This window comes from Biomphalaria glabrata, chromosome 4 (assembly GCF_947242115.1).
Source record: "Biomphalaria glabrata chromosome 4, xgBioGlab47.1, whole genome shotgun sequence".
NCBI lineage: Eukaryota > Metazoa > Mollusca > Gastropoda > Planorbidae > Biomphalaria > Biomphalaria glabrata.
In genome coordinates this window covers 49,477,641-49,494,205 of record NC_074714.1, presented here as the reverse complement: position 1 = coordinate 49,494,205, position 16,565 = coordinate 49,477,641, and the positions used below count along the sequence as shown (strand labels likewise).

The following is a 16,565-nucleotide window of genomic DNA, read 5'->3' as shown; positions in this document are numbered from 1 at the left end:
TAGCATTTGACCATGAAACCAATGTAATGAAACGAATAAATAAACACTTTTATAAAGGGGAAGGCTACACAATGGAATGAAGCAAATCAGACATTAACATTTGAATTAGAATAAGTTGGCAACTAAAACACACCGGTAATATTGAGCCGCAACAATTTGAATTTAGATTTCACAGTAACAAAGTGAAAACAAAAAAAGATAAATAAAGATAACAAATCAAATACATTATTGTGCCCAGTGTTAAGAGAAATAAAAATAAAGGGAAAAAAAAATCAACTAACTTTACAAGCTGTTAAACAGTTAGATTTATTAAATATGTTTATTTATCATAATACATTAAAATATGAGGAAACTCCAAGATCAATGAGGTCAGAGACATTCCTTGTTTATATGTAATGATGTCTTCATTTTAGTGGTTGGCACGTCCAGTGGTACACATTTGAATCAGGCTCGCTTTACAATGGTCCCAAGTTTAAACCATGCCTGGTGCCATCTCCATCTGTCTGCAGGAGATTTGAGCTATGATTTAATAATCTTCATTCTAAAACTTATATAAGACAGATTAAAGCCACATTTAAAAAAAAAAACTTGTCAAATACATAATATATTTATCACAATATTATCTTTTTGCAGTATCTTGATCAAATGACGTTTATTTTGATTAAAATAAAAAAAAAACAAGTAATGAAATATTCGATTTAGAATGTAAATAAAGTATAAATTAGGAGTAAGGCAAAGTTTTAAAAGAGAAACAAAGAGTCGGCCTAAACAAAGACCGTGCTACATTCTGTTTGTTATGGTAAGCTATTTTCCGTTTTTTTTTTTTTTATGACCATAAGTGTATTTTCTGTTAATTATCTTTCTTTATGTTTGGTATGTTGCTCTTTTTCTTTCAAGTTTACAATAGCTGTGGGTCTTTTTCCAGGAAATGTTATCAATGCATGGTAAGTCAATTTATAGGCCAGCAAAATAGCAGCATCTCACTAGATGTTTTAGATACTTTTGTTGGTTTGTTAACAATGCTATCCAGTTTCTTATGCTGCTGACATCCTTTAACATAAAACATTACAAAGAAATCAAAGTGTAATAAATAATTAAATCAAAGTGTAATAAATAATTTGTTGTTTAATTTACTGGTCAGTAATCTTATACATTGGAAATAAATTAAATTTTAAAAAGAAAAACTAAGCAGGCTGGCCCCGTAGGTTGTCCCTTGGACAAAGATCTTTACCTTTTATTTTGGATTGAGAGTGTTTGGATCAAAGAGGAGGATTGGCATTTGAAAGTTTGTTTTCAAACTATTTTTACATTTGCTGTAATTCAAATTACACTTTAAACTGCGAATATTTCAGAACACCAAATCATTTTTTTTCTTTTTTGGCCTTTTATCAGAGGGATACCCTATGATTTGGCCTGGGATGGCCCTACAAAATATGGCAATGGTTGGGTTAACTTAGTCTAGCCTGGATTAATAAAAATAGTTATGTACAATAAAAAAAATACAGTATTTAAAAAAATATTTATTTAACAGGTAAACATTAATTTTAAAAAATCACAAAACATAATCAGAGACAAGAAAGGGGAATGGGGAAAAAAAAAAGGAGAAACTAAGAGGCAATAAAAATAAAGATAAATATTGACAGGTTTCTCACTCCTATTCTTATCCACATTTGTGAAACGTCACACAACCATTGGATAATATTTCAGTGCTTTTAATTCAAAATTTATTAATCATTCTGTAGTGCTTTAAAAACGGGAAGAAATGTGTGGATTCAGACTAGTATTATACACGTTGTTAATGTATGTGTCTTGATTAAAACCTTAGTCAATTTTCCTCTTTAAATTCTTATCACCCCTGTAACAGAACCAAAAACCATTTTTGTAATTTTGTGCTGCCTAGCTCTTTTGTACAGCAAGTTCAGTTTAAGAGCTTAGTTAAAAAAAAAACAAAAAAAACTCAAGCTGGTGTTCCATTAGTATAGCCAGCCAACAGCCCACAGATAGAAATAGCAATAGATTCTACAGTCTTTAGAATTACCACTTTAAAATAAAAAAAACACATTTGCTTAATAAACAGGAATTCTTCAAATTTTGAGACCCTTACTCATATGACTATCATTTTTCATGCGAATCTAGACATACGTAAAGTATTTTGTGTTCATAGTTTCAAAAAAATATTATCTAATTATTTAATATACTTATGAAACGAAACGAAATGTTAAGGCTTGGTTTGTTTTGTTTAATACACAGACTTCGTGGACCACATATCTTTGGCTGAAAAAAAATTCTTTTTTTTTTCAAAAAATGGTGTCTATCAGTTTACATCGTCTGCGCTGACATAGATCTCATGCTTAGATAGCCTGACGTAACCGTGCTTTCATTTTCTCTGTCCTCGTCAGGCTTTGACATTCCGGCCACAAGCCTTGAGAAAGTTTCATCGTACAGGACATCTCCGCTCTCTAGGGTAATGCTCTCATAAGATGAGCCCAGCTCCGGGGATTCTGGGACTGTCGATCTGTTCTGGTAAAGAGACTGCTTTTTCAGCCTATAGATGTGGTCTAGGGATGTCACCTGATCGTTCATGTCCTCGGGAAGGAGTGGCAGAGGATTCGATGTTTTCAGGCCATGCTCGTTGAGGTCGATATATTCCTATGATAGATGAACACAAAACTTGTGACTAAAAAGGTGGTAGACAGGTAGAGCATTTCTCAAACTATGGGGAAGGGGTTCAAAAGGCGTTAATTTTATTTTTCAAGAGACAACATAACGTTGAATGTTCATTATAGTTATAAATAAATGATAATGAAGGAGACAGGATTAGTCCGTGCCATAAAATTAACTTAAGAGACGCTGTTTCATCTACTAAGTAGACATTTTTACAATGCAAACCGTTTTCGTGTGAGGCATTAGCAGCTAGATCGACTCCTTAAAACTTTTTCTTTCTTTTTTTTTTTTTTTTTTTTGAAAGGATACAAATTTTAATAATATTCTGGTTTTCTTTCAGGACTTTCAAAGATTTCCCCCAACTATTGTACATTGTATTTTTTACTTTTGCGTGACTTAACCAAATGATCGTGACAAATCACTTTACTAAACAATAAAATAATCCTACAAAGATCATGCTTGTTTCAAACGTATGTGTGATAAAGGTACATCGAATGTGCTTCTATTTTAATAGTATTGTCCATAGCTACACGTTGACACTTTGCTTACCATGTTTCTCGTCTGCTGAATGAGTTGGTCCAATGTTTCCTCTAGCTGTCGGAATGATGGCCTCTGTCGAGGATCGCCTCGCCAACAAGCTCGCATGATTCTGTATCTGAAACAAATATGAAGATAATAATAATGGCAATGTCTTCGATTGCGAAGATTGAAGATGAGTGTAAGCCCATTTGCGACCTGCATATTTTTCCACATCTGATGCAGACAAAGCCGCGTGTGGTGTATTTAACACTTCTTCACGTCTTCTGCGCATGTCTTCTACAAGGGCCTCAAATGTGTGTCCCGCGGCCTTCGTTTAGAGCTCTCCGATTGTCTTTTTCAGAGCCACAGAGGCCATCTGCTGCCAGCTACTTTCCTCTATGCCAGTGATGGAAAACATGGCGCCTAAATTGATCTTTATAGCACTTCTGTTATGTCGTCCTCCTTTATGATTGATGCAATTTCATTCAATATAAGTTTTTTTTTTTTTTTAAGTATTTTTTTCATTATTTTACTTGTTTTCTTTGTGGTTATAAGCATGAGAAGGATTTACTTACAACTGATCTGGACAAGCTGGTGGTTTGGACATCCGGTAGCCGTATTCATGGAGTTCTCTCAACTGTTCTGAAAAGTCCAGAAAAGTTAGACATAATGTAGTCAGTAAGAATTTTAGTTCGTGCTATTAAGATGACATCAAAAATCTCAAATAGCAAACACGAAAAATGTAATAGTTAATTTAAAAAATAACAACTTCCAAGATAGTGTGAAATGAAAGATGGAAGAAGATGGGAAAATCAATTTCTCGTGCTAGTAATTTTGATACTGTTGCGCTCTCTGGTCATAGCCACATTCTTATATGCTAGCGAATCTTGGACACTGACTGCAAAACTAGAGAAGAGGATCCTAGCAATGGAATAAGATGCTGCAGAAAGATCTTAGGCATCACATACAAAGACCGCATCACAAAAGAAGAGATTAGAGACATAATTAGTTCAGAGATTGGACCCCCACCAAGACCTGCTAACTACTGGCAAAACGAAAACTCTTTGGCCATATTACAAGGTCCTCAGGGCTTGCAAAAACTCCCTTCAGAGAACAGTAACAGGAATAAGAAGAAGAGGCAGACAGGAAGCGGGGGGGGGGGAGACAACACAAAAGAATGGACGGGCCTGTCATTGAAGTAGATTATATCAAGGACAAAAAATAGGAATGGAGAAAGACGGTCAACAGATCTTGTTTAGGGCCCCAACGGTTCATTAGACTAAGGGAAATGTGAAGGTGAAGACTTTAAAAAAAAATGTATGGCTCAAATAGATAACCTATCTTTGATATTAGATTGTTTGATTAGCTTAACATTTTGTTTTTATTTAATTTTGTGCTCTATATCTCTTTCCTTCAATTCATTGAAAACTAAAGGTTCTTGTGTTTATAAACAGACCTACCTGTAGTAACTTGTGGATAAGGTGTACCACCAAAAGTGTATAATTCCCACAACAAAACACCAAACGCCCAAACATCACTTTTAGAACTGTACTGGCCCCAGAGTAGAGCCTCGGGGCTTAACCACTTGAAGGGCACACGATCCTGAGAACAGTTTTAAATTTCTGTTTCAATGTCATTCTAATAATGTATATGTGACATGAAGGTTTTATTTTTTTTTTTTTGTTAGTTTAGAGTGTTTTAAATAGAGCAATGACCACAATCTAATATCTGGACCCACCTTTTGAATTCTTTTATAATGGCCAAGCTCGTAGGCGTCTTTAGAAAGACCAAAATCTGAGACTTTAGCGATTGGACCTTTGGTAAGAAGACAATTTCTAGTGGCAAGGTCCCGGTGGATGACCTACAAGCAGAAATATTTACTGAGCTATATAGAAATTATAGTAGCTAGCAAATACAATATGTAGAAAATTTGAATGTACTTTAGATCGCTCAACACTACTTGGCATGACATGATTACCCTGTGCATTTCCAGATGGCCCATTCCTTTGGAGATCTGCCACGCGAACATCATCAGATTGGCGTTGTCTTCCACTTTTGGTGCACTCTGCTCCACCATGAGGCCGTCGCTGCCCACCCGGACGTACTGCAGAGGGAATGCGCATTCTGTCTTCAGGTAGGTCAGTAGGTCACCCAGCTCAGCGTACTCCATGATAATACAGCACTGACCTGAAGATTACACAATGAAACCATGGAACTATTGCAATTCGATCCAACATCTCAGTTGTGAGAAAGTTCTAACATATATTCGACTCAATTGCTTACACGGGAAAACATGCGTTTTATTTCCATATCCTCGATATTTCTGACCGCAGAATTCTCTATCAGCATTTATATCAAAAGCCAGTTCTCTTGTAGGCATTACATTATTAGCGAAATTTGTATCAGATCTTGGGGTTGTAAAATAATTTTTTAATATTTTCATTGCGGATAAAATATTTTATTTAGGCTGCTGTAGCAATATACTGACGATGCTGATTTAATAATATTATATTTTATAACTAAAAAACAACAACAAAATACTTAGTACATTGGCCATTCATCACACTGACTTTTTATTATTAATTAAATTAGTTTTAATTAGTTTTTTTTTTTTTTTTTTCAAAATGGTAATTTTGAAACAGTCTTTGTCCCCCCTTGGAATAACATAATAAGAATAGCCTATTAACATGCATTGAAAAAGTTAGCTATAAATGAATACTTATTCTTTCACTCAGGGCAAGGGACATCACAAACACAGAGCTCTGTCGAGCAATAAGATAGAAACGATTGTTTCCCTGTTGACAGTGTATAAAAGACACAGACTGATACGTTTAACAATCGGTTTTAATAGATATATTTTCGTTCTAAGAAACAGCGTTTTAGAACCAGGGGTTAGGATTCTCTATTCTCTATATTCGTCTGGTCCAAGTTAGAAGGAGTGTGTAAATGAAGCATGCTAATGAAATGGAGATGCTATAGATTATAAAAAGATCATAGGTATCATCTAGGAAGGCAGCATCACACATGAGGAAATTTGAAACACGATCGTAATGGCAATTAGTCCCACGATGACCTGCTGACCAATGTTAGAGAACGCAAACTTAAACTGTCTGACCATATCGCGAGGTCCTCAGGGCTAGCCAAGACCCTCCTTCAGGGAACAGTACCAAGAAATAGAGGCAGACAGAGAAAGCGACGGGAAGACAACATCAAAAAAAAAAAGATGGGACTATCACAGGAAGAGAATCTAGGCAAGGCGAAAGACAGAGAGGAATGGAGAAAGACGGCCGAAAGCTCATGTGTGGTGCCACAACGGTGCAACAGACTTAGGGATATGTGAAGGTAAAGGAAGGTGCTAATGAAACTGTTATTGAATTGTTTTTTAACTCCCTCCTCATCCCTCCACTCTAAAAGGGCTTCAAAGAACACAATTACGGGCCAGCTGAATTGTAATACGTTCCAACATGCTGAATATATACTCCGAGTCTTTGTGTAGTGTAGCGAGTTAAGTGTGTATATATAAATAGAAATGCACACTCCGACTTGAAACCACCCTCTTAGGCTGAAACAAGCTTATTCTCTTTCAGAGATCCTTTCATTTGCTTGCAAACTCTTTGTTTGTTGACGGACACTGAGTGGACACGGATTTTGAAAACACCTCTAATGATTTTTCTGAAAAAATTGACAGTTTATGTGTACCTATTCAATAATAATAGACCCTGGATGATAAACATTAAAAATTAACATTCTGTCGTCATCGAGAAGTACATCGAAGTCTATTTATAAAGCGCTGGTTATGAGTGTGTATGTATTTTTCGTGTGTGAATGTCGTTCGTATGTGCATCTATATTGTGCATCGATATTGTTATTGTACAGTAGTTACGCTGAGGTTGTCAATTGTAGTCAAATCGAATCTAAATTTCATTGGATAAATAAAAGTTATCTTATCTTATCTTATCTTTGGGATATAAATGTAATATCTAATTGGTCATACAAACTCTGGTTTGATCGTTATAATTGTTTAAAATAAAATCAACTTAAAATTAATTACGGCTATTATGAAAAACGCTTTCAGCGGGTATACCGTACTCGACTAGAATGTTTCTTTGCATGAGAATGAGACATCGTAGACCACCATCAGCTTCCTAAATGAGGAATTTAAATTTTTTTTTTTTAAGTTAATCATTTGGAGCTAGTAAATACCCCGTATGCTCTGCTCTCTGGAGAATTGAAAGGCTCTGACCTATCAATCCACCCCTGGAAAAAAGGAAGCATTGGCGTAGATAATTTGTGCACTAACTATATGTCTACATTTGTAATGATTAAATGACAAGAGAGGTTTGTCTAGTCAGTGGACTTAATGTGTAGTTACTAGCTTCACAAACTTAACTCTGACGTCTTAGGTAAACAAATTAGACTGGTCACATGATCCGTACAAAAAAAATGGCGTCGACAAAGCAACGCGAAGAAATTGTCATTGGCTTTCTCCGCAGAGATCTCATGTACTAGGTCATCTAGCCAGTTCACAGTACCGGTACAGCTGTCTAGAAGCTTCTACGAGATTTTCTTAGAAATTCTCACGAGATTACAAAAAGTAATTTGGTACGTTTTTCTTTTTCTCTTTATTTAATTTAAAAAAAAATATATTTCAAGGTCACTTGTACCCCAACCGGAGGAGAAACTTAGAACTACACTAAAATTGTAATGAACTTTTAGCTTACTTGAAGTGAAGGCATCCCCAAAAGATAAATAGATAACAAAGGTCTCGTTCTGGGAACGAATTCCTAACGTTATAATGTAGCCTGTAGCGTAAGTCTGTACTGTAGTGCTGGACGTTTGGATAATTAGTGATGTGTTATGTTTAAGATCTAAACACATTACTTACAATGCCTGGCATGAATCCCGTGTTTGAGGGCATCACTTTATTTCTACACTAATTCATTATTATTAGTATAGCTTTCTAGAATGTTATAGAATTCTACACACACACACACACACACACAAAACAGAACAACATAGCAAGAACGGTATGTCATAAACAAAGTGCAAATATAACAGTTATATGCCATTAATAATAATAATGATAGCTTTTATCTAGCGCTACTTTCATGCTTATAGCATGCTCAGAGCGCTATGGTCTATGGTCTATGGTCCAATCTTATTAGAGCTGCTTGGCACATAAGACGCAGGACGTAAAAGATAATGACGCGCCGAGATGTATGACCTAAGTGATGTGATATAAGAGATGTATGACGTAAGTGATGTGATATAAGAGATGTATGACGTAAGTGATGTGATATAAGAGATGTATGACCTAAGTGATGTGATATAAGAGATGTATGACCTAAGTGATGTGATATAAGAGATGTATGACCTAAGTGATGTGATATAAGAGATGTATGACCTAAGTGATGTGATATAAGAGATGTATGACCTAAGTGATGTGATATAAGAGATGTATGACCTAAGTGATGTGATATAAGAGATGTATGACCTAAGTGATGTGATATAAGAGATGTATGACCTAAGTGATGTGATATAAGAGATGTATGACCTAAGTAATGTGATATAAGAGATGTATGACCCAAGTGATGTGATATAAGAGATGTATGACCTAAGTGATGTGATATAAGAGATGTATGACCCAAGTGATGTGATATAAGAGATGTATGACCTAAGTGATGTGATATAAGAGATGTATGACCTAAGTGATGTGATATAAGAGATGTATGACCTAAGTGATGTGATATAAGAGATGTATGACCTAAGTGATGTGGTATAAGAGATGTATGACCTAAGTGATGTGATATAAGAGATGTATGACCTAAGTGATGTGGTATAAGAGATGTATGACGTAAGTGATGTGATATAAGAGATGTATGACCTAAGTGATGTGATATAAGAGATGTATGACCTAAGTGATGTGATATAAGAGATGTATGACCTAAGTGATGTGATATAAGAGATGTATGACCTAAGTGATGTGATATAAGAGATGTATGACCTAAGTGATGTGATATAAGAGATGTATGACCTAAGTGATGTGATATAAGAGATGTATGACCTAAGTGATGTGATATAAGAGATGTATGACCTAAGTGATGTGATATAAGAGATGTATGACCTAAGTGATGTGATATAAGAGATGTATGACCTAAGTGATGTCATATAAGAGATGTATGACGCAAGAGGTGTGACATAAGAGCTACACGACTTAAAAGTTTTGAGACGTAAGGTTTGTAGGACATAAGAAACGTATGACGCAAGAGACGTATGATATAATAGTTTATAGTATGATGAAAGAGATGTATATCTTAAGACCTTATAACATTTGTTTTACGTAAGAGGTGTATTATATTAGAGATGTATCACATAAGAGATGTATGACGTAAGAGAAGTATCACATAAGAGATGTATGACGTAAGAGAAGTATCACACAACAGATGTATGACGTAACAGAAGTATCATATAACAGATGTATGACGTAAGAGAAGTATCACATAAGAGATGTATGACGTAAGAGAAGTATCACATAACAGATGTATGACGTAAGAGAAGTATCACATAAGAGATGTATGACGTAAGAGAAGCATCACATAAGAGATGTATGACGTCAGAGAAGTATCATATAAGAGATGTATGACGTCAGAGAAGTATCACATACCAATTCAAGTTATAAATTGATACGCATGGTCAATTACTCCTTTATGATGTGAAATCAAACAAAGATGAATGTTTTTCCAAGACCCAGACAAAAGTCGTCAATGTGTGTGTGGAATTGGAATACAGAACTCATCTACGTTGGTGATCAAATATAATTTTATTTTTGCTAGACAAGACATTATCAATCATGTCTTGGAGTGAAGACACATCACTGGCAAAAAAAAATCTAGTGGTCACGCACTAGAAAAAGATGGCAGTACAGACAGGAGTACCGGTATTCCTTTATTTAGCCACACAAGTAAACTCTTTGTTTAAAAAAAACAACGAGACTTCATGTTTAAAGTATTGGCTTAGTTCACTCCGCATGAGCCAAAGATCATAGCAATGAAAATAATTTTGTTACAATTCCAGAGCCCAATTATTATTTGGTTTAAGGTTTCCAGGGTAACAAGGGGAGTGAATTCCATTCTTGTTTGAGTGGGCGGTTGATTATTCATTTTAAATATTTCCGATTGTTATAGTTTTAATACAGATCTGTTATATTGTTTCTATCAACTACTTTTACAGAGAAACTATTCTATAAAGCTTCATTCGCAGAGCTATCCGTTAATAGCTTGATAGTCCGTCTATCATGTTAAAAAACTCAAAAAGAGTTATTGAAAATTTATAATTACTTTAGCCTTTATTGTAACCAACTTTACAGTCCGAAAAAGAATATAATATGTGTTTTCCGTATAGGCCATATGTCGGGTGAAACAATAGTCTGTGAACCATTTTCCGCAAACCAGTTGTCCATGAACCATTGATTGGGTGAACCAATCGTCATGAGCGATTTGTCGGTGAACCATTTGTTGGTGAACAAAGTGTTTGCTAACCAGTTGGTGAACCATTCGCCGGGCGAACCAATCGTCGGCGATCGATTAGTCTGTGAACCATTTGTCGTGGAAATGTTATTGATCGATTCATGGTAGCTGTGGTTGTTTAAGAATTCGTTTGTGAATGCACTGTAACATGTGATTACAATTGACCCAGAGGGGACGCCTACGAGTTTGTGTGGGCCTTTTTTTTTTTTATAACGACCAGTTATAAGGAAATAAATTTGGGTAATCGGCCTTCAGGTCTTTGACCTCATTCTACATTCCTTACGAAAAAATAAAATAATAGAAGAAGTGGAACAATTTCCGACACATTCATCATAAAGCGGAAAATTTAGAATTGAATTTTTTTTTTATGGCAAACCAGTTGAAAACACTAAAGACAAAGTAATAGGGTAAGATGTATTAAACAATATACTAGAATCCTAAGTGACAGATGACATGTGTATCCAATGAAATTAGAGTAGAAACTTCTTAAAGACTCTCCCTCTGTTCCCAGACACTTTTTTGATTCACGAGATACATAAGAAAAAATGCATTTTGTTTCACAAGGTGGAAAAGAAAGAATGTATTTAGATTCACGAGATACATAAGAAAGAATGTATTTAGATTCACGAGATACAAAAGAAAGAATGTATTTAGATTCACGAGATACAAAAGAAAGAATGTATTTAGATTCACGAGATACAAAAGAAAGAATGTATTTAGATTCACGAGATACATAAGAAAGAATGTATTTAGATTCACGAGATACAAAAGAAAGAATGTATTTAGATTCACGAGATACAAAAGAAAGAATGTATTTAGATTCACGAGATACAAAAGAAAGAATGTATTCAGATTCACGAGATACAAAAGAAAGAATGTATTTAGATTCACTAAATACAAAAGAAAGAATGTATTTAGATTCACTAAATACAAAAGAAAGAATGTATTTAGATTCACGAGATACAAAAGAAAGAATGTATTTAGATTCAAGAGATACAAAAGAAAGAATGTATTTTGATTCACGAGATACAAAAGAAAGAATGTATTTAGATTCACTAAATACAAAAGAAAGAATGTATTTTGATTCACGAGATACAAAGAAAGAATGTATTTAGATTCACTAAATACAAAAGAAAGAATGTATTTAGATTCACGAGACACAAAAGAAAGAATGTATTTTGATTCACGAGATACAAAAGAAAGAATGTATTTTTGATTCACGAGATACAAAAGAAAGAATGTATTTAGATTCACTAAATACAAAAGAAAGAATGTATTTAGATTCACTAAATACAAAAGAAAGAATGTATTTAGATTCACTAAATACAAAAGAAAGAATGTATTTAGATTCACGAGATACAAAAGAAAGAATGTATTTAGATTCACTAAATACAAAAGAAAGAATGTATTTTGATTCACGAGATACAAAAGAAAGAATGTATTTTTGATTCACGAGATACAAAAGAAAGAATGTATTTAGATTCACTAAATACAAAAGAAAGAATGTATTTAGATTCACTAAATACAAAAGAAAGAATGTATTTTGATTCACTAAATACAAAAGAAAGAATGTATTTAGATTCACTAAATACAAAAGAAAGAATGTATTTAGATTCACTAAATACAAAAGAAAGCATGTATTTAGATTCACTAAATACAAAAGAAAGAATGTATTTACATTTACGTGATACAAAAGAAAAAAATGAGATTCAAATACAGGAATCAAAAGGGTGGATATTTTAAGAAGGATTGTCCAATGACCTGAACTTGATGTACTGTCTAATGAGGACAGAACAAGAACAAAACAAATGATAGTTTCTGTAACACTTGAGACACGGGGGATTGTGCTGAAACAAAGAGGGACTCTGTCTTCCTCTCGGTCTTGATAGAAGACTCAACAACTGGGGCAATTTTCATCTTGAACTTTAATGACTTCCAGCACAAAATGTCACCCACATTGAGACTAAACTACTGATGGAAATTCTCAGCATTTTCTAGCTACCTATTTCATATACGGACAGCTTAAACCGCCAATTTTAAGGAATAGGGACAAAAATTTTGAATTTGAACAAATGGTTCTATCATAAAGTTTGTTTAATTCCCTACAATCATTTGTATTTATTATTGTTTAAATACTTTCTGTTATGTATGAAAACTTCAATTGGTGAGTATTTCGAACTGAAAAAAACACACACCTTTCAGCCAATCAGAAAGCGCCTTACAAAAATGGCATTGTTTATTTCCGAAATATTGTTACTAATATTTCCGGAAATCCGTCAATCATTTATCCTTTCAATGTTCTTATCCTTTTTCCACTTTATGTTCGACACAGCCATTAAAATCAACCGGAAGTCGTATGTGGTGTTGCACTTATGATATTTCCGTCATCCATTCCCTGAAACCGGATGTGTATCTTATTCTCCCTCGGGGGCCTCTTGCCCCACATTTCTTGCGCCACGGTCAAATTAATAGTTTGAAATTAGACTTCATAATGGAAGCAATCTTTCGAATTTGGAAACATTTTTTTTTTAAATAATGGCTTAAAGAACCAACTGCTGGAGCTAGAAATAACATTTAAAGGGAAAAAAAAAACATCTAAGTTAGAGTCGTCTGCTAATGTACGCTCTCACATTCTCAAAGACTTAAAAAAGAAACACAACACCAAAGATGTGCTAGAAGAGGTGGCTCAGTGACATATACTGTTTGACTACCAAACAAGAGGGCTCGAATTCCGTCTCGAGCTGAATTGTGTCTCCTCCCCTCCCCCCCCCCCCCCACAACAGGTCACCTAAAAAAAAGATTGGACCACAGAGCAATGGGCACGCTATACACAAACATTTAAAAAAAAATAGATTTCACACCAACAAATGAAACACTACAGGTACTAGATGTCACACTGACAAACACATCGATACAGGTACTTCTATACTAGCTCTCATACCAACAAACCTAACACCCCAGATACTTCTATACTAGCTCTGACACTAACAAATACATAATGAAAACCACATCACAGAAGAAGGTTTAACAAGTGATGCAATGTGAAGGTTCTTTATATTTATATATATTTAAACCCGTGAAAGTAACTCTATTTAGGTCAGGTGTAGGCGAGATGAGGCTAATCTTGGCAGTGTCTTGTGTCTGTCACTTGTTTACAATAGCAGGTTGCAAAACTAATGGTGGATAATAGATTGTTTTTTTCCTCCCTTTTTTAAAACGACATTTAAATATGGAGAGGGATAAGCCGAAAATAACGACCATGTGTAAGAACACGTATCACTTGTTATTTAAAGGATGGTCCATTCCAATCAGAATATTCAATTACATTTTGTTTCATACATACAAACACATGTAGATCTAGGTTTCTCTGCAATGCTTAAAACTTTTTCACCTTTTTTAAAAAATATATTTTTTAAAATTTATACGTTTAGGCAAATCTGTTAACGGTCTCCTTGTTTTAACTATCAATGTCACATCATCAGCATAATTCTGATGAATTGAGCATTCCATGACCATGGTTTACCACAGAGTGTTGCATAACGAATTAAGCTACCAAAAAAAAACCAGTGATAACTATAATTCGTAGATCTGCCTCACTCTAGTCAAAGTAAAATTCTTCGGTGCATTGTGCACAATGAATTAGTTCTGACAGAACAAGCTGAACTGCAATACACTTTAGTAAGTATATTCGTAAAATTTCAAGGGATACACGTACGCAAGTATATCAATGCATTTCCAGGCAGTTCAGGTTAGCAATTATATCCATACGATTCCAAAGATAATATGATGTTTAAGAGCCTTCCACTAGGAAGCTGAGGGGGATCTCGGGAAAGAAGCACCACCACCACCAGATCAGACTTTACAACACCATTTATAAGCCAATCCTGCTTTATGGAGTAGAGACATGGAGAACCACCATTACAAAAAAAAAAAAAAATCCAAGGTATTCATCAATACCTTCCCGAGGAAGATTCTTATAATCCGCTGGCCAGACAAGATCTCGAATGAGGAACTGTGGTAAAGAACAAAGCAGAAGCCCATTGAAGTAGATATTCTTCAAAGACGCTGGCGATGGATAGGTCACAACAAGCTAACATCCAACATAACAAGGCAAGCCCTAACCTGGAGCCCCCACGGATAGAGGAAGAGGGGACGGCCTAGGAATACACGGAGATGGGCAAGACGTTGGGACAGCTGGAGAGACTAGCCCAGAACCGAGATGCCTGGAGGAAGCTGGTTGATGGCCTATGCCCCAGAGGGGACCACAGGCAGAGATGAGACGACTTGGAGAGTAACTATTAAGCCTTAACTTAATCGATATTAGTAAGTATCGCCGGTCTTATAGATACTAGAGATAATATTTTAAAGAATAAAATAGTGAATACTACTGTTACAATATAATTTGGTGGTGAATACGTCTTTGCATATAAAGAAGTTAAAGCTGATGACGCAATGTCCACGTTTTCATCGGGGATTCTGGTATTGGTAAAGAACCAAAAGAAATAATTTAATTTTCCAAGATGACGTTATAAAACGAAAGAACACGCACAGTAAATCATATAGGTCTAATAACACATTTATAATTCAATCTCAATTTAAAAAAACAAGATTACAAAGAGAGTTTGTGTTACACAAACTCAGAGGCGGCCCCCGTCGAAGTCGGATCCCTGTCGGATCTGCATATTCGCAAATAATATTCAAGAGGTGATTTAATTTTTATGGTCAAAAGTAATAATGTTTCAAAGATTCATTTGCCGTAAATTTAAATTCAAATTAAATAAAAAAATAGTAGATTTGTTTTAGTATATTAAAACATTGCAATATTGATCAAAACGTTTGGAAATCAAAATCTACACTTTTTTTTACACTTTAAGTTTAGAAATTGAAATTCTACATCTTAATCTAGTCTATTTTAGTCTAAACTAGATCTAGAAATTCTAGATCTAGACTCTAAAATAATTTTAATTAGAATATAAATCCAGATCTAGATATACTGTAATAAAAATCTAGATCTAGTTAAAAAAATCTAGATTAGATCTAAATCAAGATATCATTCCTTTTTTAAACGCGAGTCACACAACGAGGCTTAATAAACATTACTATACCGAGTTCTTTTTTCATTTCATTTGAAGAATTAATTCCATATAACGTCAGAGGGAAAAAAAACGTCACACGGCCTAGCTAGACTAAAAATCGCCTTCATCATTACGAGCCATTTATCGAGTGTTCATAGACATTGGTGCACCGAGTGCGTTCTTTAAGCATTTCATTTAAAGAATTCATTCCATATGACGTCAAAGGAAGAAAAAAAAACACTACGTCACACGGCCTAGCTAGAATAAAACTCGCCTTCATCATTGCGAGCCATTTATCGAGTGTTCATAGACATTGGTGCACCGAGTGCGTTCTTTTAGCATTTCTTTTAAAGAATTAATTCCATATGACGTCAAAGGAAAAAAAAAACACTACGTCACACGGTCTAGCTAGACTAAAATATGTTTTCAGCAATACGAGCAATTTTTCGAGGGTTAATAGACATTGGTGCCCGAGTGCGTTCTTTTAACATTACATTTAAAGAGTCCATTCATATGACGTCAAAGAAAAAAAATTCCATTACCTCACAATAGGCTAGTACCGGTACCATAAAAAAATGTCTTTATTTACACGAGATTTTTAACGAGGGTTCATAGACATTGGTGCACTGAGTTATAATAGAATTTATTTAAAGAGGATCAAAGCCGCATTGTTTTTGCGTTTTGTCTGTCAGTCGGTCTGTCCGTCATCTTGATATTAAAAAAACAACAACTAAAGTTATTAAAAATTGATTAACCTTTATTTTACGTTTCAAAACATCGC

General features: G+C 34.7%; 1 protein-coding gene across 3 annotated transcripts in view; it reads right to left on the bottom strand.

Annotated features, from left to right (window-relative positions):
• Positions 1-2,303: 2,303 nt before the first annotated feature.
• LOC106073171 (uncharacterized) overlaps positions 2,304-16,565 on the bottom strand; it is a 211,673-nt gene continuing 197,411 nt past the window's right edge. For all 3 annotated transcript variants that reach the window (XM_056025960.1, XM_056025959.1, XM_056025958.1), the window contains 6 exons: positions 5,162-5,370; positions 4,922-5,044; positions 4,644-4,785; positions 3,759-3,825; positions 3,214-3,319; positions 2,304-2,649 (listed from right to left, as the gene is read on the bottom strand). In XM_056025960.1, the coding sequence (XP_055881935.1) occupies positions 2,320-2,649; positions 3,214-3,319; positions 3,759-3,825; positions 4,644-4,785; positions 4,922-5,044; positions 5,162-5,370 (977 nt within the window). In that variant the 3' untranslated portion in view covers positions 2,304-2,319. The remainder of the gene's footprint in view (positions 2,650-3,213; positions 3,320-3,758; positions 3,826-4,643; positions 4,786-4,921; positions 5,045-5,161; positions 5,371-16,565) is intronic.